Below are 24,739 nucleotides of genomic sequence, written 5' to 3' on the forward strand. Positions count from 1 at the left end.
GGGACTGGTTGGGGCTGAGGGAGAGAACCAGGAAAAAGACATGCTGTGGAGGGGAGCAGAGATCAATCACTAATGATTAAATGCAGAGTGGTGCATACAGAGCAAAAAGAGAAAGAAACACTCAGTGCATCATGGGAACCCCCCAGCAGTCTAAGTCTATAGCAGCATAACTAAGGGATGGTTCAGGGTCACCTGATCCAGCCCTAACTATAAGCTTTAGCAAAAAGGAAAGTTTTAAGCCTAATCTTAAAAGTAGAGAGGGTGTCTGTCTCCCTGATCTGAATTGGGAGCTGGTTCCACAGGAGAGGAGCCTGAAAGCTGAAGGCTCTGCCTCCCATTCTACTCTTACAAACCCTAGGAACTACAAGTAAGCCTGCAGTCTGAGAGCGAAGCACTCTATTGGGGTGATATGGTACTATGTGGTACCTAAGATAAGATGGGACCTGATTATTCAAAGCCTTATAAGTAAGAAGAAGAATTTAACAGGAAGCCAATGAAGAGAGGCCAATATGGGTGAGATATGCTCTCTCCTTCTAGTCCCCGTTAGTACTCTAGCTGCAGCATTCTGAATTAACTGAAGGCTTTTCATGGAACTTTTAGGACAACCTGATAATAATGAATTACAATAGTCCAGCCTAGAGGAAATAAATGCATGAATTAGTTTTTCAGCATCACTCTGAGACAAGACCTTTCTAATTTTAGAGATATTGCGTAAATGCAAAAAAGCAGTCCTACATATTTGTTTAATATGCGCTCTGAATGACATATCCTGATCAAAAATGACTCCAAGATTTCTCACAGTATTACTACAGGCCAGGGTAATGCCATCCAGAGTAAGGATCTGGTTAGACACCATGTTTCTAAGATTTGTGGGGCCAAGTACAATAACTTCAGTTTTATCTGAGTTTAAAAGCAGGAAATTAGAGGTCATCCATGTCTTTATGTCTGTAAGACAATCCTGCAGTTTAGCTACTTGGTGTGTGTCCTCTGGCTTCATGGATAGATAAAGCTGGGTATCATCTGCGTAACAATGAAAATTTAAGCAATGCCGTCTAATAATACTGCTTAAGGGAAGCATGTATAAAGTGAATAAAATTGGTCCTAGCACAGAACCTTGTGGAACTCCATAATTAACCTTAGTCTGTGAAGAAGATTCCCCATTTACATGAACAAATTGTAATCTATTAGATAAATATGATTCAAACCACCGCAGCGCAGTGCCTTTAATACCTATGGTATGCTCTAATCTCTGTAATAAAATTTTATGGTCAACAGTATCAAAAGCAGCACTGAGGTCTAACAGAACAAGCACAGAGATGAGTCCACTGTCTGAGGCCATAAGAAGATCATTTGTAACCTTCACTAATGCTGTTTCTGTACTATGATGAATTCTAAAACTTGACTGAAACTCTTCAAATAGACCATTCCTCTGCAGATGATCAGTTAGCTGTTTTACAACTACCCTTTCAAGAATTTTTGAGAGAAAAGGAAGGTCCCTAAGAAATCATGCCCCCAAGTGAACAGTGATTTTCTGCCAGTGGCCCTAACCTCTGATGTAATGAAAGCATTGGAGAAACTGTTAATTCAGGAACAACACTTCGATCTGTATCAGTTTGCTTCCAAAAGGAAGCAGAGTACGAGTGATGCCATTTTAACTATAATAAACCTGGTTTTGAAACATCTTGAGAGTTCCTCTGCATATGCCAAATTAGTTTTTATTGGTTTTAGTTCTGCTTTTAACTGTATCCAGTCACATATCCTTCAAAAAAAAAAAAAAAAAAAATGACCCTTTCTTAATTAAGTGGTATCACTCTTTTCTGTCAAACAGGTCACAGCAGGTGAAGGTGAATTCTGTCTGCTCTGATATTGCATTAAGTAGCACTGGTGTCCCTCAGGGCTGTGTTAGTTCACCATTTCTATTTACACTGTATACCAATGACTGTTTCAGCTTTCAGCCAAACCAGTATGTTGTTAAATTTTCAGATGACACTGTAATATTTAGTCTGCTAAACACTAGCATCAGTTTAAGTCGTCACATATTTGGAGTGGACAGGTTTGTGAACTGGTGCAATGCTCACCAACTGCAGATTAATACTAATAAAACAGTGGACATGTTGGGCTGTCAGGGAGCGTAGTGTGGTTGCCATACATGGACGTAAAATTGAGCAGGTGGATTCATATAAATATCTGGGGGTTTACATCGACAACAACTTAAGCTGGCACACGCAAGTTGAAGTGTTTGTGCCCGAATCCACCATCACATGCACTTTCTCCATTAACTCCGATTGTTTGTTGTATGTAGGAATGTTATGTTGATTTTCTACAAAGCAACTACTGAGTCTGTGTTACGGTATGGTTTTGTAATTTAACGGTTAAATAAAAAATCAAATACTAAATCTGACTAAAATAGCTGGCAACATCATGGGTATGGTGGTACTTGTAACTCCCCAAGAGTTGTTTGAACAGGCAGTTCTCAGATGTGCAATCAATCAATCAATCAATTTTTTTATATAGCGCCAAATCACAACAAACAGTTGCCCCAAGGCGCTTTATATTGTAAGGCAAGGCCATACAATAATTATGTAAAACCCCAACGGTCAAAACGACCCCCTGTGAGCAAGCACTTGGCTACAGTGGGAAGGAAAAACTCCTTCCAGACAATATTTTATCAGATGTGTCTCATGTACTGCACTCTGAATATATTTTTACTTAATTCAGGAAGGAGGTACAGGGTTCCTCTTTGTAAATATAACCGATATAAACATTCATTTATTCCATTGTCAGTGAAGCTCATAAATGAGCAGATAGCTCAGGGAAGATAGTATAAGGTCATGTGTTGCGGAATTTGCACTAAAATGTTAATATGTGTTCTATTGATTATGTGTTTATATTTTAACTTTAATCTACTATGTGGTTGTTTTTGATGTATGGGTGGTATGTGTCGGATGTGTTGTTGTGTAGCAGACCCCTCTGTCCAAGGCAAATTTCTCCTTAGGGAAACAAATAAAGACACTTTGACTTTGACTTTTTGATTTGTTTAAAGAAAAAGCAAATTTTGGTCATATTCGAGATATAAGATGATGAATTGTTTATTTGAAAACTATTGAAACTAGTTGGGTATGCTGGTGATAAAGACAGTTCTTTTCCTGACTTAAATTGTAACAAAATTCAAATGTTTGAAAATGCCCAAGAAATGAAGTGATGCATTGTAAAAGAAAAAGCACTTTCGAGTCAATCAGGAACATTGTGTATCTGTGCCTGTCACTTTAAATAGCATGGAGCTGCTGCTTGCCACGCCCTCCCATGGTGGGCTATCTTAAGAGATAGCACACCATGTTTTGTTTCCCAAGACAAGAGGGCAGTGAAATCTCGTTTGAACCGAATGCAATCACCGAAGCAGTCACGAAAAGTGTATTTTTTTCTCAGTTCCCAGTGGAAAAGTGAGTTGTGTCGAAAGTGTTAGCCTACACAGCTGCACAACCGCCTTGACACGTTTGAGCTCCAGATCATAAACAAACTGCAACACATGTCTACTTTCCACTGCGTTGTCACGTTTTCTTTGCATTTTCACTTTCTTTGCGCATAATTTGCCCAGAAACTCAGAGAAAGTGCCATGCTTCTGTCCCCAGAAGTACAGAAATTACATTACATGCATCATATTTTACCCTCAAACAAGACTGTGGTTTCACAAAATGTGGATGTTTCTCACAGAGTTAATTCAGTGGGTGTGTCTTGTAGAGCAAGAAGACATCCACAGAAGGAGTTCTGTAACATATGTCACAGAAATCTCAAACACACCTTTTCAGGCCAACATTTTGATTCCATTAATAATTTCTACAAGCAGATATTTTTCAGGAAATTGCAGCACATTGGCGATGAGAGTAAGTGAGGCACAGATGGAGGGAAAATGACAAGAGGAGGCCCCTGCAGGGTGACAGAGGTGAGGGAGGGGTGAGACAGAAGAGACTGTTGACATAATAAGAGATTTGCTGTCTTCAAAACATGGCACAATGTAAGAGACCACAGGGTTCCTGTTTGCTGTGTCACAGAGGGAAGTAAGAGAAAAGGGCAAGCCAACAAATGAACAAGCGTCAGGTAGAAAAGACAGCAGAAATGTAATTGTTTCTCAGCTGGGTTTTACTGCTGTTATAGAAAGTTTACAGTGCATTTAATAGATGGAACAAAGAGAGAGAGGAGGGAGAGAGAGAGAGCTAGAGAGACAGAAGGCTAAGAGACAGATTCAAAGACCAAAAAAGGTCTGGAGTCAGAGCTGGATCAACTGCAGGCTTGACAGATGTGGCATGGGCAGAGAAGAATGAGGAGAGGGCAGACGTCAAGACAAATAGGAGCAGGGAGGTTAAAAATACTTTTAAAAGTGCCAGCGAGCTGGAAGAAATGAAGCGGCGAGAAGATGAAGTGTTAAAAAGAGATATATAGCACGCTGTCCTGTATGTACAGTGTGGAGAGTAATGAAGTAGAGAGGTAAGACAGATCAGGAGGGGTGCCGATCCAGAAAGACATCCAGAGAGAGCGGGCGGGTGTCGGAAGTGGGAGGGTAGTGCAGTCCAAAAAAGCTTAGGAGGGTGGGCTGTTACTGTAAACGTAATCTAGTGCAAGAGACCAACCGCAGCAATTGTAGAGCAAAAGACAGAAGAAGATCCAGCTCTCCTTCCTGTGAACCCAAAACACCCAGGTACCATGGAGACAAGGGTTTGGCCACAGCACTGAGCACGCAGGTCCCTCAACCACTGGGCGTCATGTCAACGGGCCCTGGCCTTGGTGAACTTGACCTGGCCGAGGGCCTTCAAATCACAGGTCCAGTTGGTCTTCAGACACTGTTGGACCTACTGGTGGGTGTCTACCAGGAATTCTGCTCCTCGCCATTTGCAAGGGAGAAGTATGTCTCTGGTTTCCTACAATGGGGTGAGTGTTCCTCTTTTTTCGGTATATTTAAAAATCATAAAGTGTTAATCACTTTAAAAATACATGGATATAAAGAGTGCATCACAAAAGGGATGGGAACGAGACCAAGACCTTAAAAGGTTGAGTGCGAGTAAAGATGAAGACAAATGTTGGTTTGCAAAACCGTGAATTTGATTGTGATTGGACGGATTGTGCATGGAGCATTGTTTGCCTGTTGCAAAATTCTTCATTTAATAGAAGACATAAAATCTATAAGAGTTTCCCACTTCTTACACCATGATTTCTGATAAAAAAAAAAACCTCTCAATAAAATTTGTAAAAACATATATAGCTGTATTATTTTGAGTATAAAATGGGTCATGGTTCCCAGATAGTGTATCTCAGTTACTGTCTTGAATAGTGATTGCCCAATTTAATTTACTTTCATAATTTTATTATATTTAATTTCACAGTTTGATAGCGTTCCCTGAAGATAAAACATCTGTTTATAGTATACATAAAGAAGGGTCAATTCAGGTCTTCAGGTATTGGTATTGGTATTGGTATTGGTATTGGTGCCCATTTAATTGATTTCCTCTTCACTTCCCTTTTGCATTAAAATCTACAAATGGTTCCATTTGAAACTGCAAGCTGCCCAACAGACATGTTTGACATTTTCCAGCAATCACAGTGTTGTAAAAGTGCTTAGCAGCACACTGAATCTGACAGACCTCTATGATGTGAAATGCATTTAAGACTTGAGCAACCTCACAGGTCCTCAGTGACTTCTTTAAATGCATTGTCCTTCAAAGAAAGAGGAGACCGTTTGGATTACTACAATATTATGAAAGCCAATGCTGACTTTCTGCCAGCCCTCAACAACCCCCATGAGGATTGTTTTTAACTGACATTGTGCCACAAAAGATCACCATGAATCAATACCATATATGTATGAACACAGCTTATATAAAGACGTAAGTCTTAGATAAGCCCTGAGGTCCATTAGTGCTGGGGCTTATCCCTGGATTTCATAGAGTCTGCCACTCCCCCAGATGAGATACCAGTCCAGTCCACAGGTTAGTTCTCTTGCCAAGACTGGTACCCATTTACAGCTGGGTGGACTGGGACAATGTAGATGAAGTGTCATGTCCAAGGACATGAACAGGTACTGTGACAGGAATCAAGCCCAGGTTTAGCTATTGGAAGCCCAAATTCTAACTCACCAAAATACCTGCTCTGCCACATTGAATGAACTCGATTTACTGATATAAATGCATTTGAATAATTTTATTTGAATGAGATTTTTTTTTTTTTTTTAGCATTTTTAAAGACATATTGACATATGTAGCTGTGTAAATTTAAATTTACTCATCAATATATCTGAAACTACAGATTATGACACAATATAAAGAGGAAATGTTTTTACTTCCATTTATAACTCCTCAGATTTGACTCCTCAGTAACATTCACCCGTGGCGTCCAACAAGGCTATATTCTTGGTCCCATTCTTTTTTCATTGTATGTGATTCAGTAATGGCCTATTTGTTATTCACTGGTCTGTAGACTGTCACAATCTATTTGTTATTTAAGTCAAAATATAAGAAATCCTTACGATCCTTATTTGAACTAGATAGTGTTACAATAACAGCCAAACCAAGCTTGTGATATTGCACATCCTGACATTCTGAGTGATCTTATTTGCATTTCTGACCCTCTGGTACCTTACAATGATGCCAAAAAAACAGAACATGGCTTTTGATAATACTGTTATATTTGACAACATCAGTGTCATGTGTGTGTGTTTTTTCTTCATTCTTTGTGTTTTTGGAGTTTTTTGTTGTTGTATTTTTATTATATTTGTTTTTACATTTATAAAGCACTTTGGTAAGCATATTATATTCGACTTGACATGGAAAAAATATTTGCATGTAAAGCTCTTGAATAATAATGTGCGGACTGGAGCTCACATCATACTTCCTCATTAGAACTTTTTCATTCTCTGTGTAACATTTTCCACCTTTATGCAATCCAAACTGAGAAGCAAGATCTGAATTCTTTACGGACATTGTGTCAGAGCTGCATCACATGCAGTACAACAGGTCATTGTCAGAACTCTAATCGAGAACTCTAAAAATATCATTTTGAGTCATCAAACCTGAATAAGAGGTAAATACAATACTCACCGATGATTGTATGATGAAGACAGTGCATCTGGAAAATATTCACAGTGCTTCACTTTTTCCACATTTTGTTATGTTACACCTGTGTCCTAAAATGGAGTAAATTAATTTTTGTGACAACATGAAAAAAGTTTTTAATTTTTGCAAATTTAAAATTTATTTAAAAATAAAATGTGAAGAAATTACATGTACGTAAGTATTCACACCTTTGCTCAATACTTTGTTGATGCACATTTGGCAGTAATTACAGCCTCAAGTCTTCTTGATGCTACACATTTGGGCACCTTTAGGCAGTTTTGCCCATTGGTCTTTGCAGCACCTCTTAAGCTCCATCCGGTTAGAGAGGGGGCACCACTCATTTGATATCTTGGTTGTGTGCTTGGGGTCATTGTCCTGCTGAAAGATGAACCGTCACCCCAGTCTGAGGTCAAAAGCGCTCTGGAGCAGGTTTTCATCCAGGATGTCTCTGTACATTGCTGCATTCATCTTTCCCTCAATCCTTCTGACCAGTTCCTGCTACTGAAAAACATCCCCACAGCATGATGCTGCCACCACCATGCTTCACTGTAGGGATGATGCCTGGTTTCCTCCAAACATCATGCTTCGCATTCACACCAAAGACTTTGTCTCATCAGACCATAGAATTTTGTTTCTCATGGTCTGAGAGTCCTTCAGGTGCCTTTTGGCAAACTCCAGGCAGGCTGCTATGTGCCTTTTACTAAGGAGTGGCTTCTGTCTGACCACACTACCATACAGGCCTGATTGGTGCATTGCTGCAGAGATGGTTGTCCTTCTGGAAGGTTCTCCTCTCTCCAAGTGCAATGCTGGAGCTCTGATAGAGTGACCATTGGGTTCTCGGTCACTGCCCTGACTGAAGCCTTTCTTCCCTGATCGCTCAGTTTAAACTGAGTATAATATATATATATATATATATATATATAAAACCAAGTGGCCAAGTGGTTAATGAGCTTGGTTTCAGTTCAAGGCTCCGGGTTCAAATCCCACCCCTGCTGCATTTCTCCATGTAATGTGGAGTTGCGTCAGGAAGGGCATCCGGTGTAAAACCTGTGCCAATTCAACATGCAGATCTACCTTGGATTTGCTGTGGCGACCCCGAGTGCAAACAATGGAGCAGCCGAAGGGACTTACTTACTATATATATCCATGCATCCATCCATCCATTTTCTTCCGCTTTATCTGGAGTCGGGTCGCGGGGGCAGCAGCTCAAGCAAAGGCACCCAGACCTCCTGATCCACACACACAGCTCCTCCGGGGGAACCCCGAGGTGTTCCCAAGCCAGTTGAGAGACGTAGTCCCTCCAACGTGTCCTGGGTCTTCCCCGGGGCCTCGTCCCAATGGGACGTGCCCGGAACACCTCTCCAGTGAGGCGTCCAGGGGGCATCCAGAAAAGATGCCCGAGCCACCTCAGCTGGCTCCTTTCGACATAGAGGAGCAGCGGCTAGACTCTGAGTTCCTCCCGAGTGACTGAGTTCCTCCTCACCCTATCTCTAAGGGAGCGCCAAGCCACCCTGCGGAGGAAACTCATCTCGGCCGTTTGTACTCGCAATCTCGTTCTTTCAGTCATGAGCCAAATTTCATGACCATCGGAAAATCGGTAAATCGAGAGCTTTGCCCCCCTACTCATATATATATATATATATATATATATATATATATATATATATATATATATATATATATATATATATATATATATATATATATACACAAGGTCTGTTAGAAAAGTATCCGACCTTATTTTTTTTTTTTTTGCAAAAACCTGATGGATTTGAATCACGTGTGCTTTCATGAGCCAACCTTGAACCTTCGTGTGCATGCGTGAATTTTTTCATGCCTGTCGATTGCGTCATTTTCTGGCAAGCAGCATTTGTGTGAGGTCATGTGTAGTGCTCTTGCGGAACGACTGGAGCAGCACTGCTACATCAAATTTTGCCAGAAACTGGGCAACAGCCAGGTGGAAACCATTCGGTGGAAACCAACCTCCCAAAAGCAGTAGCCTATTTATCATAGTACCATGTGGGCGTGACACTGATGTCACATGACTTCACCGCTTATGACACCTGCGTGCTGGATCACGCCTATGTCAAAAGTGTCATAACTGATAATCTGGCAAAATACAAGTTGTACACCTCATCTGAGCCTCCCTACATAATCTTTGATTTGACACACAGTCATTCTAGTGGTACACAAGGATTTTCGACAGACCTATTTATCTCGGATGTCTTAAGTTGCAGCCGCAGCACTGTAAGTTCGAAAGTTAGCTAAATGCTGCCAAGATTTTGGAGTATAAAATGGTTGAAATAATATTTATCCATCAAAGACTACTTATGGAAGAGAATAGATGGTGCAGAAGTTACATTAGTGTTTTAATTTATTGCTCGGTGTAGCCAGTCATCAGCAACATCTACTAGGTTTGACAATGTTAGCGACATCAGTTGATCAACAACCCACTGCACTGTATTTCTTGGATAAAAATACTGCAGCAACATGTCCACAGACAGCAGTAACACAATGCTGTGTGCATAATTTATTGAAATGGACACAAAAAACAGAAGTTCTAAAAAAAGAAAGAAAGAAAGAAAGAAAAACTACAACTTTCACTCATGTTGCTGCCAGGAGCAGCCATCTTGGATTGTGAATTCAGGGATTTGAATGGGGTGAAAAGCTGGAAATACAACTTCAGAGGCATTCCTGGGGGATGTAACTGGGAAATTCCAACCTATGAGTACAAATGGAAGGCACTACTAGCGTCAAAATCCTCCCGTCTCCATTCTTATGTCACTAGTTAAATCTGAAGTCTCACAACTGTACAGAAAGAATGGAATCACCAGGATTCAGAGTGCTTGAACTTTTGCTCTCCTGAAAAGATAAACGCATCACCAACACCATTCTCCAGCAAACCTCATGATTCCATGAACTCTTCCCAGATGTCTGTCAATCTCAAAGGTGAAGTTTATGTCACTGCTAAGATAAGTGAACCTCTCAAAAAGTTCAAAACTTTCACCACATACAGATATACTTGTGATGGCTGAGTCCATGAAATCACTGGAAGCCTAAATCTTTGTCTTCATCTGAGATAATCTCACACCCAGACACTCCAACTAGTACTCACTCAGCTTCTCAAATGCTTCATTCAGGACATCTATTGATGCCACAATGATGAACCTGGTCTGTGGAGTCACCCAAAATGCTAGACTCCAAAACCCTTCCAAACACCCAGCCTATGCATGCACTGGAGATGGTAGAAGGAAAAGCACATCCTTGGCAAACACCAGACACTGAGCCCCATTTCACACAGCACCCATAGTCCCTGTGTCTGTATTGGCTGGCTGTGATGTCCAGCAAATTAGTGGGGATCTCGTGAATTCTTCAGATGTCCCACAAGGCAGTCCAGTAAACTACATCAAAGCTTCACAAAAATGAAATTGACTGCTAAAAAGCACTGACTATATTGACACTTGCATTCAAAGAGTAATCATAGAGTCATAGCAGCTGGCAACAAATCCCGCCAAGACTGACCCTTGTATGTACTTCATTGACTGGGGACATTACTGTAATTCCCCTGGAGGTGTGGCGACCCAGGGGATCCTTTCCATAGATGATACCTCTCTTCTAAATGGAAGATGTTTGTGATGCCAGTCGAATAGAATCTCCAATATCGTGAAGAAGTTCTATATCAATGCCATATATTGCTACAGTTTTACCCACAGACAGTTATTTTACCACATATATTTGGTGGCTTACAGCTGAGAGTGAAGCCAGCACCCCATATTTGCCAACTTAATAATGGAAATCTATACAAGGGGACATTGTTGCGGGTATGTCAGCTGGTGTATGCCTCACATTTTTTTTTTTTATCAATTATGGCTATGCTTACATATATGAACTCACAGAGCAGCTACCAAATAGCACATCATAACGGCCTGTTATCATGTGTCTGCATCTGTTCTCTCACTTCTACACCTCCTTCCATCGTCACACTTTGCCTTTCTAATATTGACAGAACCTGTGCATGCATGAGTCTGTATTTACAGATTGTGTTGTCCAGTAGCCGGGGAAGGGAGGGATCATGTGTCTCAGTGATGGGGCTTTCCAAATTTAACGACAGCATGTGTCCAAGAGTGAGGATCCAGTGTCACAGTTGGCCGGCTGATCTGTGATGAAGCAGATTTCCGTACGTGACGCCTGAACATTATCATAATGCAACTGGCAAGGCTCATAACCATGCCAAAGATGTATCGTTATCTTTGGCTGCTTTCAGTGATGCCGGTATTTGGTTAGACTCTTTCTCTCAGATTGTTCTGTCTGAGTTATTTTCATTAGTTACTTCATCCAAACCATCAACATGTCTATTGGACCCCATTCCTACCAGGCTGCTCAAGGAAGCCCTACCATTATTTAATGCTTCGATCTTAAATATGATCAATCTATCTTTATTAGTTGGCTATGTACCACAGGCTTTTAAGGTGGCAGTAGTTAAATCATTACTTAAAAAGCCATCACTTGACCCAGCTATCTTAGCTAATTATAGGCCAATCTCCAACCTTCCTTTTCTCTCAAAAATTCTTGAAAGGGTAGTTGTAAAATAGCTAACTGATCATCTGCAGAGGAATGGTCTATTTGAAGAGTTTCAGTCAGGTTTTAGAATTCATCATAGTACAGAAACAGCATTAGTGAAGGTTACAAATGATCTTCTTATGGCCTCAGACAGTGGACTCATCTCTGTGCTTGTTCTGTTAGACCTCAGTGCTGCTTTTGATACTGTTGACCATAAAATTTTATTACAGAGATTAGAGCATGCCATAGGTATTAAAGGCACTGCGCTGCGGTGGTTTGAATAATATTTATCTAATAGATTACAATTTGTTCATGTAAATGGGGAATCTTCTTCACAGACTAAGGTTAATTATGGAGTTCCACAAGGTTCTGTGCTAGGACCAATTTTATTCACTTTATACATGCTTCCCTTAGGCAGTATTATTAGACGGCATTGCTTAAATTTTCATTGTTACGCAGATGATACCCAGCTTTATCTATCCATGAAGCCAGAGGACACACACCAATTAGCTAAACTTCAGGATTGTCTTACAGACATAAGGACATGGATGACATCTAATTTCCTGCTTTTAAACTCAGATAAAACTGACGTTATTGTACTTGGCCCCACAAATCTTAGAAACATGGTGTCTAACCAGATCCTTACTCTGGATGGCATTACCCTGACCTCTAGTAATACTGTGAGAAATCTTGGAGTCATTTTTGATCAGGATATGTCATTCAAAGCGCATATTAAACAAATATGTAAGACTGCTTTTTTGCATTTATGCAATATCGCTAAAATTAGAAAGGTCTTGTCTCAGAGTGATGCTGAAAAACTAATTCATGCATTTATTTCCTCTAGGCTGGACTATTGTAATTCATTATTATCAGGTTGTCCTAAAAGTTGCCTGAAAAGCCTTCAGTTAATTCAAAATGCTGCAGCTAGAGTACTGACAGGGACTAGAAGGAGAGAGCATATCTCATCCATATTGGCCTCTCTTCATTGGCTTCCTGTTAATTCTAGAATAGAATTTAAAATTCTTATTCTTACTTATAAGGTTTTGAATAATCAGGTCCCTTCTTATCTTAGGGACCTCATAGTACCATATCACCCCAATAGAGCGCTTCGCTCTCAGACTGCAGGCTTACTTGTAGTTCCTAGGGTTTGTAAGAGTAGAATGGGAGGCAGAGCCTTCAGCTTTCAGGCTCCTCTCCTGTGGAACCAGCTCCCAATTCGGATCAGGGAGACAGACACCCTCTCTTCTTTTAAGATTAGGCTTAAAACTTTCCTTTTGCTAAAGCTTATAGTTAGGGCTGGATCAGGTGACCCTGAACCATCCCTTAGTTATGCTGCTATAGACTTAGACTGCTGGGGGGTTCCCATAATGCACTGAGTGTTTCTTTCTCTTTTTGCTCTGTATGCACCACTCTGCATTTAATCATTAGTGATTGATCTCTGCTCCCCTCCACAGCATGTCTTTTTCATGGTTCTCTCCCTCAGCCCCAACCAGTCCCAGCAGAAGACTGCCCCTCCCTGAGCCTGGTTCTGCTGGAGGTTTCTTCCTGTTAAAAGGGAGTTTTTCCTTCCCACTGTAGCCAAGTGCTTGCTCACAGGGGGTCGTTTTGACCTTTGGGGTTTTTACGTAATTATTGTATGGCCTTGCCTTACAATATAAAGCGCCTTGGGGCAACTGTTTGTTGTGATTTGGTGCTATATAAATAAAATTGAATTGAATTGAATTGAATTGAATAAACCAAACACATGCATGGGAAAATAATTTATAGCCCACAAGGTTGGAGATAGGGGTTAGATGCAGATGTGGGAGGCAGGTTTGTCATATCCAGATTGCCAGATTTAGAAATGCCATTTGATTGGATTGTGAACTCAATACAAAAACCCATATGGCATACATGTACATCATATTTTACTGCTGTCAAATTTATCATGTTTCATCCAGTGTATTGATTTGTTGCCTTTCAGGTGCCTCAAATAAGAGTACAAAATGAGAAAGTCAGACATCATCAATTAAGCCATATGAGCCCTGTAAAATTACTGTAAGCATTAAAAAGTGGATTTGATACATACTGTAGTTTTGCTGGAGATGATTATTTGATGATATTACAATTTATTATTGTGAATTGGTATGTTTATCCATGTGGTTGATGTGTATGATATCTTGACAAAAACTTGGTTTATCAAGATGGAATTTGCTACACAAGATCACCACATAAAGACCTCAGAAAATGTCAACATTGGGGTCCAAGTATTTGAAACATTGGCAACACCATAGCTTGACAAAGACTTCATGCATCAAGGTGAAACTTGGTACACAAGGTCACCTCACTCAAACCTGGGACAAGTTTAATGTTGGGTTTATTACCTCTGAAGCCTTGTGTTTGTGATATCTTGACAAAGACTTTGGGTGTCAAAGTGAATGTTGGTCCATAGGATCCCCTCACTAAGACCTGAGACAAGTTTGATGTTGGGTCTTTTTCCATTCAAACTGTGGCTACCAGGGGGCAGAGTCTCAGAATCTTTGCTGTTTTATACCTCACAATAAAAACTGTCCTTTCAAATGACGTGCACAGTCATGCAGAAACTGGAAACAGCCAGACAGCTGTAGTAGGCAAACCTAAAATAAATATCATCTAATCATCCATCTATTTCTACGCTCAGCATCGCATCATCACAAGACAGTGACACAAAATGAGTCATATTTAGGACACTTACACAAACCATCATGTCCTCTAGTTTAGCAAAACATCTCTACTGAAACACATCTGAGGTTGCTCTCCTCCCCCTGCAGTATCACAATGTCTCAGTGTCACATTCCTTTCTGTGTGCAAGGAATGAAAATAAAAGCAAAGGACTGGAAAACTTGTCTTGATTCATAAATGATCACTGCTATTTTTAGATATATCCAATTGAGACGGCTGTGCTCTTTAAGAGGAGCTCCCTTTATGGAAATTAGGATCTTCACAGACAAACCAACATTCTACACAGGGATCCCGACTGGGTTCATCACCTTTCAGTAAAACTACTAATCTGATTTTTAGCAAAAAGTTGCATTTAAACTGAAATCTATAATATTAAATTTGATGGTAGAGCCAGGAAAAAGAGGCAGACATTTTTAAAGGGCCTATGAACATTATGAGAAAAAAGTAATGAAGCTATTTTTACCCGAGGCCATCAAATATGGTCATCGGGTATTGCAAAGGCTTTGCGCCCGTCTGTCTGTCCATCTGACCATCTGACTGTGCTCAGCATAAGTCCAGTCTTATTACTGCCAGAGTGTTTTTTCACAAGGAACGTTCTTGTGACACAGACCTTGGACAACTTCAAAGATGGCTCACTTTGGCCTATTTTAAGAGGTATTTTAAGAGATTAAAATGTCATATTCTGTTTCAGTCTGTTCGGTTTGTTTTTGAGTGGGGGGGTGGGTGAGCTAACAGCCAATCAGAGTAGAGCTGCACCGTGACATCAGTGGCTGGTCTCTCCAAAACCACTTAATTTGGGTGTGTTTACATACATGTTTCTCATGTGCTATGTAAACGCTAGTGAGAAATAAACACTTCTACAACTGAAAATACTGTTTTTGGAACCTAAAAGCACCTCTGGACTTATTATTTCACAGACGTTAGCATGGTTCTGTCACAGGCTGGTAGCTAGCTGCAACTTCCTATTAAGTTAAAATTGTCTCATTAATGCCTGCATATGCACACAGGGTGAGCTACAAATATTCCTTGATTTGCACAACTTCCGCTCTTGTCAAAAGCTCATGTACACACACACACACATACACATACACAAGGCCTCCTGCAGACGCTGTGAAAACGTAAATGTTGTTACTGATTGATTGATTGATTAATTGATTGATTGATTGATTGATTGATAGAGGGGCTTTATTGAACATGTACAAATTGGACGTAAGACAATAGGATCTTAATAATTAATTAAACAACTGCAAATCATAAAGAACACAATGCTCATACGGCCGAGGGTATTTTAGCATTGCGTTATACAACCCCGATTCCAGTCAAGTTGGGACGTTGTGTAAAACTGATAAACGTTATTGTTTTTGTGCAAATATTTGCTCATTTTGAAATGGATGCCTGCAACACATTTTAAAAAAGCAGGGATAGTGGTATGTTTACTACTGTGTTACATCACCTTTCCTTCTAACAACACTCAATAAGCATTTGGGAACTGAGGACACTAATTGTTAAAGCTTTGTAGGTGGAATTATTTCCCATTCTTGCTTGATGTACAACTTTAGTTGTTCAACAGGCCGGGATCTCTGTTGTTGTATTTTACGCTTCATAAGGGCTTTCTTTTGGCTTTACTGCCTCTACTGGTGGTTGGCTCTCACTGTGGTATTGTATCACTTCCTGTTCCGGAGCACAGCGGTGTTTTGCTGTATCTGTTAGCTGTTTAATCTGCGCAGTTAGATTGATCTAGTTAACTAGATAACGATTTGTTTCACAGTGTAATCTTCACGTGCCTTAACTAAAGCACTCCCTCTGCTGAATCACCTCTAAATTATTTACACATTATTCACTTTGTGTGTTTTTAGAAATCCGCTAGCTTAGCGCAGCTACTAGCTCTTAGCCGGTTTAGCATGGCGGCTTCTCCTGTCTCTCCCGCACTTTTCTGCTCTGGGTGTGAAATGTTTAGTTATTCCTCGGCCTCCTTTAGCAGTAATGGTACTTGTAATAAGTGTAGCTTAGTCGTAGCTTTGGAGGCCAGGCTGGGCGAATTGGAGACTCGGCTCCGCACCATGGAAAATCCTACAGCTAGCCAGGCCCCTGTAGTCGGTGCAGACCAAGGTAGCTTAGCCGCCGTTAGTTCCCCTCCAGCAGATCCCAAGCAGCCGAGAAAGCAGGCCGACTGGGTGACTGTGAGGAGGAAGCGTAGTCCTAAACAGAAGCCCCGTGTACACCGCCAACCCGCTCACATCTCTAACCGTTTTTCCCCACTCGACAACACACCCACCGAGGAACAAACTCTGGTTATTGGCAACTCTGTTTTGAGAAATGTGAAGTTAGCGACACCAGCAACCATAGTCAATTGTCTTCCGGGGGCCAGAGCAGGCGACATTGAAGGAAATTTGAAACTGCTGGCTAAGGCTAAGTGTAAATTTGGTAAGATTGTAATTCACGTCGGCAGTAATGACACCCAGTTACGCCAATCGGAGGTCACTAAAATTAATATTGAATCGGTGTGTAACTTTGCAAAAACAATGTCGGACTCTGTAGTTTTCTCTGGGCCCCTCCCCAATCGGACCGGGAGTGACATGTTTAGCCGCATGTTCTCCTTGAATTGCTGGCTGTCTGAGTGGTGTCCAAAAAATGAGGTGGGCTTCATAGATAATTGGCAAAGCTTCTGGGGAAAACCTGGTCTTGTTAGGAGAGACGGCATCCATCCCACTTTGGATGGAGCAGCTCTCATTTCTAGAAATCTGGCCAATTTTCTTAAATCCTCCAAACCGTGACTATCCAGGATTGGGACCAGGAAGCAGAGTTGTAGTCTTACACACCTCTCTGCAGCTTCTCTCCCCCTGCCATCCCCTCATTACCCCATCCCCGTAGAGACGGTGCCTGCTCCCAGACCACCAATAACCAGCAAAAATCTATTTAAGCATAAAAATTCAAAAAGAAAAAATGATATAGCACCTTCAACTGCACCACAGACTAAAACAGTTAAATGTGGTCTATTAAACATTAGATCTCTCTCTTCTAAGTCCCTGTTAGTAAATGATATAATAATTGATCAACATATTGATTTATTCTGCCTTACAGAAACCTGGTTACAGCAGGATGAATATGTTAGTTTAAATGAGTCAACACCCCCGAGTCACACTAACTGTCAGAATGCTCGTAGCATGGGCCGAGGTGGAGGTTTAGCAGCAATCTTCCACTCCAGCTTATTAATTAATCAAAAACCCAGACAGAGCTTTAATTCATTTGAAAGCTTGACTCTTAGTCTTGTCCATCCAAATTGGAAGTCCCAAAAACCGGTTTTATTTGTTGTTATCTATCGTCCACCTGGTTATTACTGTGAGTTTCTCTGTGAATTTTCGGACCTTTTGTCTGACTTAGTGCTTAGCTCAGATAAGATAATTGTAGTGGGCGATTTTAACATCCACACAGATGCTGAGAATGACAGCCTCAACACTGCATTTAATCTATTGTTAGACTCGATTGGCTTTGCTCAAAATGTAAATGAGTCCACCCACCACTTTAATCATACCTTCGATCTTGTTCTGACTTGTGGTATGGAAATTGAAGACTTAACAGTATTCCCTGAAAACCCCCTTCTGTCTGATCATTTCTTAATAACATTTACATTTACTCTGATGGACTACCCAGCAGTGGGGAATAAGTTTCATTACAGTAGAAGTCTTTCAGAAAGCGCTGTAACTAGGTTTAAGGATATGATTCCTTCGTTATGTTCTCCAATGCCATATACCAACACAGGGCAGAGTAGCTACCTAAACTCTGTGAGTGAGATAGATTATCTCGTCAATAGTTTTATATTCTCATTGAGGACAACTTTGGATGCTGTAGCTCCTCTGAAAAAGAGAGCCTTAAATCAGAAGTGCCTGACTCCGTGGTATAACTCACAAACTCGCAGCTTAAAGCAGATAACCCGTAAGTTGGAGAGGAAATGGCGTCTCACTAATTTAGAAGATCTTCACTTAGCCTGGAAAAAGAGTCTGTTGCTCTATAACAACCCCAGGTTTCTTTTCAGCACTGTAGCCAGGCTGACAAAGAGTCAGAGCTCTATTGAGCCGAGTATTCCTTTAACTTTAACTAGTAATGACTTCATGGCTTTCTTTGCTAATAAAATTTTAACTATTAGAGAAAAAATTACTCATAACCATCCCAAAGACATATCATTCTCTTTGGCTGCTTTCAGTGATGCCGGTATTTGGTTAGACTCTTTCTCTCCGATTGTTCTGTCTGAGTTATTTTCATTAGTTACTTCCTCCAAACCATCAACATGTCTATTAGACCCCATTCCTACCAGGCTGCTCAAGGAAGCCCTACCATTAATTAATGCTTCGATCTTAAATATGATCAATCTATCTTTATTAGTTGGCTATGTACCACAGGCTTTTAAGGTGGCAGTAATTAAACCATTACTTAAAAAGCCATCCAGCTATCTTAGCTAATTATAGGCCAATCTCCAACCTTCCTTTTCTCTCAAAAATTCTTGAAAGGGTAGTTATAAAACAGCTAACTGATCATCTGCAGAGGAATGGTCTATTTGAAGAGTTTCAGTCAGGGTTTAGAATTCATCATAGTACAGAAACAGCATTAGTGAAGGTTACAAATGATCTTCCTATGGCCTCAGACAGTGGACTCATCTCTGTGCTTGTTCTGTTAGACCTCAGTGCTGCTTTTGATACTGTTGACCATAAAATTTTATTACAGAGATTAGAGCATGCCATAGGTATTAAAGGCACTGCGCTGCGGTGGTTTGAATCATATTTATCTAATAGATTACAATTTGTTCATGTAAATGGGGAATCTTCTTCACAGACTAAGGTTAATTATGGAGTTCCACAAGGTTCTGTGCTAGGACCAATTTTATTCACTTTATACATGCTTCCCTTAGGCAGTATTATTAGACAGCATTGCTTAAATTTTCATTGTTACGCAGATGATACCCAGCTTTATCTATCCATGAAGCCATAGGACACACACCAATTAGTTAAACTGCAGGATTGTCTTACAGACATAAAGACATGGATGACCTCTAATTTCCTGCTTTTAAACTCAAATAAAACTGAAGTTATTGTACTTGGCCCCACAAATCTTAGAAACATGGTATCTAACCAGATCCTTACTCTGGATGGCATTACCCTGACCTCTAGTAATACTGTGAGAAATCTTGGAGTCATTTTTGATCAGGATATGTCATTCAATGCGCATATTAAACAAATATGTAGGACTGCTTTTTTGCATTTGCGTAATATCTCTAAAATTAGAAAGGTCTTGTCTCAGAGTGATGCTGAAAAACTAATTCATGCATTTATTTCCTCTAGGCTGGACTATTGTAATTCATTATTATCAGGTTGTCGTAAAAGTTCCCTGAAAAGCCTTCAGTTAATTCAAAATGCTGCAGCTAGAGTACTGACAGGGACTAGAAGGAGAGAGCATATCTCACCCATATTGGCCTCTCTTCATTGGCTTCCTGTTAATTCTAGAATAGAATTTAAAATTCTTCTTCTTACTTATAAGGTTTTGAATAATCAGGTCCCATCTTATCTTAGGGACCTCATAGTACCATATCACCCCAATAGAGCGCTTCCCTCTCAGACTGCAGGCTTACTTGTAGTTCCTAGGGTTTGTAAGAGTAGAATGGGAGGCAGAGCCTTCAGCTTTCAGGCTCCTCTCCTGTGGAACCAGCTCCCAATTCAGATCAGGGAGACAGACACCCTCTCTACTTTTAAGATTAGGCTTAAAACTTTCCTTTTTCTAAAGCTTATAGTTAGGGCTGGATCAGGTGACCCTGAACCATTCCCTGAATTCAAATGAATTAAAGCTCTGTCTGGGTTTTTGATTAATTAATAAGTTGGAGTGCAAGATTGCTGCTAATCCACCGCCTCGGCCCGTGCTACAAGCGTTCTGGCAGTTAGTGTGACTCAGGGGTGTTGACTCATTTAAACTAACATATTCATCCTGCTTCCAGTTATGCTGCTATAGACTTAGACTGCTGGGGGGTTCCCATGATTCACTGAGTGTTTCTTTCTCTTTTTGCTCTGTATGCACCACTCTGCATTTAATCATTAGTGATTGATCTCTGCTCCCCTCCACAGCATGTCTTTTTCCTGGTTCTCTCCCTCAGCCCCAACCAGTCCCAGCAGAAGACTGCCCCTCCCTGAGCCTGGTTCTGCTGGAGGTTTCTTCCTGTTAAAAGGGAGTTTTTCCTTCCCACTGTCGCCAAGCGCTTGCTCAAAGGGGGTCGTTTTGACCGTTGGAGTTTTTCCGTAATTATTGTATGGCTTTGCCTTACAATATAAAGCGCATTGGGGCAACTGTTTGTTGTGATTTGGCGCTATATAAATAAAATTGATTTGATTTGATTTGATAATGCGCCACACATTTTCAATGGGTGACAGGTCTGGACTGCAGGCAGGCCAATGTAGTACCTGCACTCTTTTACTACAAAGCCACACTGTTGTAACGTGCAGAATGTGACTTGGCATTTTCTTGCTGAAATAAGCAGGGACATTCCTGAAAAAGACGTTGCTTGGATGGCAGCACGTGTTGCTCAAAAACCTGGATGTAGCTTTCAGCACTGATGGTGCCATCACAGATGTGTAAGCTGCCCATGCCATGGCACTAACACACCCCAATACCATCACAGATGCTGGCTTTTGAAATTTGCACTGGTAACAATCTGGATGGTCTTTTTCCTCTTTTGTCCAGAGGACACAACGTCCATGATTTCCAAAACCAATTTGAAATGTGGACTCATCAGACCACAGCACACTTTTCCACTTTGCGTCTCTTCATTTCAAATGAGCTCAGGCCCAGAGAAGGCGGCACTGTTTCTGGATGTTGTTGATGTATGGCTTTCGCTTTGTATGGTAGAATTTTAACTTGCACTTGAGACGTAGTGATGAACTGTGTTAACTGATGGTTTTCTGAAGTGTTCCTGAGCCCATGTGGTAAGATCCTTTGCACAATGATATCGGTTTTTAATACAGTGCCACGTGAGAGATCGAAGGTCACAGGCATTCAGTCTTGGTTTCCAATTAACCTGTTCACCTGTGGAATGTTCCAAACAGGTGTTCTTTGAGCATTCATCAACTTTCCTAGTCTTTTGTTGCCCCTGTCCCAGCTTTTTTGAAATGTGTTGCAGGCATCCATTTCAGTTTTTGGGCAAATATTTGCACAAAAATAAAAAAGTCTATAAGTTTTAACATTAAATATCTTGTCTTTGTGGAGTATTCAATTGAATACAGGTTGAAGAGGATTTGCCAATCATTGTATTCTGTTTTTATTTACATTTTACGCAATGTCCCTACTTCATTGGAATTGGGGTTGTATTTATAGAATGTTTTGATCATTTTTTTTAAACTTTGTCAGATTTAACAACTGGATGCGACTGCAAGTTTGAGACATTTCCTGAGTCCTGCTAATATATGATGTTTCTATCATAGCTGCCAAGAGTGTCACAGTACCAGTACTACTCCTGAGCATGCACTGAAATACCTCATACCTGTAGCATCTACCACATGGAACAGGAGTTTCACACCTATTGCTAGTGATGGCCTAATGAGGCCTCATGAAGCATTTGCTATTTTTTCTCAGCCCACTACATGCATCACTTTACAAAAAAGGGTTCAAAGGGGGAAAAAAAAAGGGCTCACTGTTGTCTCACTGCAAGAAAGTTCAGGGTTCAAATCAAATGTGATTCTTTTTGTGTAGAATTTGCATGTTGCCCCCATATTTGATTGAGTTCCCTCTGGGTGCTCCGGCTTCCTTCCACTTCCGAAAACATTGAGATCTGGTGAATTGGAAACTTTGAAATTGTCCATAAATGTGAGAGTGTAAATGATGAATTTTGTCTACATCTATTTGTCAGCCCTGCAACAGATTGGTGTCCTGTCCAGGGTATGCCCTACCTTTTGCCCAGTGACTGCTGTAGTAGCCGTGGTCATAATAGTGGTGGTAGTGATATTGTATAAATAAAAATGACTAGTCAGTCTCTGTTCTGCATTCACAGCGGAGCCACTGGTAAGGCAGGTGAAAAAAACTCGCATCAAGAGGGAAGATTTCCACATCCTGAAAGTGATCGGTCGAGGTACATTCAGTGAGGTGAGTGCATGTGCATTTGTCACAAATAAATATAGAAATAGCACAGTATTAAACCCCATGGAGAACTTTCATAGAGAACTGTCTAGAATAATTTTAGTAAATAATGACATACATTCTTTTCACAAAAAAAAATGAGAGTTGAATAATCTGGCATTATTTCTGGGTTTGCAATTGTCCTGCATCAGGCTTTCAGTGGCTTCATGGACTCGGCCATCAGAAGTGTAGCTCTATAAGGTGACTATGTCAAACTTGAAGAGGCATTTACTGATCTCGGTAGAAGAATTCTTGGGTACCACTGGAAAGAATGGGTGTCAAATATGTATGTGGATACTTAGGGAAAGTAAGATGAGCACTACTACTTGCATTGTGAAAGAGCATCAGCTACGAGATTTCAGCCCATTTCTCTGTACCTGATCCAGTACACGGGCAGATCTTTTCATGGAACAAAAAAATAAAAATCTCTGCCAAATACTGTGTCTGAACCCACTAATAAGCAACAGGTGACCCAGATAGATACATTTATTCAAGGCCATGATTCAGGGCCCCTTCACAGTGAGAATAAAGTACCACTCAGGGGGACTCACGGCGAAACAGCTCATATGATCGAACCACGAAACATCGCGTGGGCAGGCAGGCTTGCATGATGCTGGTGCAAGGGTTCATGCTTGCGGGAACACACTGACAGCAGCTGCACAATGTATATATATATATATATATATATATATATATATATATATATATATATATATATATATATATATATATATATATATATATATTAAAAAAAATAAAAAACATAAAAATTACATGCCACCCACGGGACTCGAACCCATGCCTTCCAAAAGCTCTGATTGCCAGTCAGAACTTTTACCACTGTCCTATGAAAGTTGTGGGAACCTGCCTGATATGAGGAAGGAGATATATGTATTTAAAATGGAATAAACCCACGCACTATATAAAATACCGCATTTATCAAGCAGGCAATACAAATATGATGCGTCTGTTCCTCTGTAGATGACCCATGGTCACAGACATACAGTCATGAAGGGGCTATTAAATAACCCTGGTTAAATAAAAATTAAAAAAAAACACACCACAAGATTCAAACCCACATAGTCTGATTATCAGACAGAAACCTTTCCACTGCACTACAATCACTGTCTTGTAACAGGAGCACGAAATGGGTAAAATCAACATGCAGTTAAATGTATTTTATAAAAAAAAAGCATGCTGTGATAACTGATCAAATAGTGTTTGGTACGGCGTATTTCTGTTGATTTCATGTCCTGTCATACGTGACATTCAGATCACCTGCTGCGTGTCCAGATTGACAGCCTGTTTCTCCTCCTATCGCCAAAGAGATAAATGTTTTTATGTATTTCCACACAAGCATACGCACGCATGTCTGTCAAAACATGGGACGTGTGCTCCAGCTGTGATGTCCAGAACAAAGATGTCCTAGCAGCTAGCCCACAGCTAGCCCATAGCTCCCTGTCCTGTCAGCGCACAGACCAAGATGTCACTCTGTGATCAGATGAGAGATGCTTTGCCTGCAGGGGGGTGAACCACACGCACAGATGTGTTGTGGGGGGGAGGCGTGAAACACATGCACATGTGTTGTGGGGGGAACCGACACTCTGGCACGCTACATGTACTCTCTGCAATTTCATAGTCGTGGGGCACTTAGACAAATTTCACATCCACCTCGACAGTAATCGTCTGCTGACTGTTTTTGTGTTAATAGTGCGAATGGCCACACATTTGAGTTGCCATGTGAGTGATATTAGATGTCCATGCGTGTCAGCTGGAATTTGGCCGACACCTGTCGCGAGAGGGTTCGATGGGCTCACACAGCGCACACTCTGTCTTTCAGCCGCTGGTGTGCACAAATAATTGTAGCAACAGGTGTACGAGGCGTTGGAGGCAGCTACGATTTTACACATTTTGCACCCAAATTTGCACTATGTGTGAAGGGGCCATCAGTAATGTGTAGCAAAGGTGTTCACTTTTTTAGCCATACACATTTCAAATGTTCTCTGTTACATAACATTATAGCATCACATTCAAGAATGTACAATACAAGTTCAAATGAATAACAGATTATGAGTTATAAGTTTCTTTTCTCAGTGGTGTATTTTGTGGGTACCGTATTTCCTTGATTAAAGACCTGCTGTTTATTTTTTTCAAACTGTGCTCAGACACGGGACTTAAATGAGGCAGGGCATAATTCAAGGCCAGTGAGTATTAACAAAATGCTGCTTGCA

At 40.7% G+C, this 24,739-nt stretch overlaps 1 protein-coding gene across 2 annotated transcripts in view; it reads left to right on the forward strand.

Annotated features, from left to right (window-relative positions):
* Positions 1-4,025: 4,025 nt before the first annotated feature.
* The window catches only part of LOC117517687 (myotonin-protein kinase), a 54,599-nt gene continuing 33,885 nt past the window's right edge, over positions 4,026-24,739 (forward strand). For both annotated transcript variants that reach the window (XM_034178801.1, XM_034178802.1), the window contains exons 1-2: positions 4,026-4,923; positions 22,384-22,475. In XM_034178801.1, coding sequence (XP_034034692.1) covers positions 4,758-4,923; positions 22,384-22,475 — 258 coding nt within the window. In that variant the 5' untranslated portion in view covers positions 4,026-4,757. The remainder of the gene's footprint in view (positions 4,924-22,383; positions 22,476-24,739) is intronic.

Source organism: Thalassophryne amazonica, chromosome 9 (assembly GCF_902500255.1).
Source record: "Thalassophryne amazonica chromosome 9, fThaAma1.1, whole genome shotgun sequence".
In the NCBI taxonomy this organism is placed as follows: domain Eukaryota; kingdom Metazoa; phylum Chordata; class Actinopteri; order Batrachoidiformes; family Batrachoididae; genus Thalassophryne; species Thalassophryne amazonica.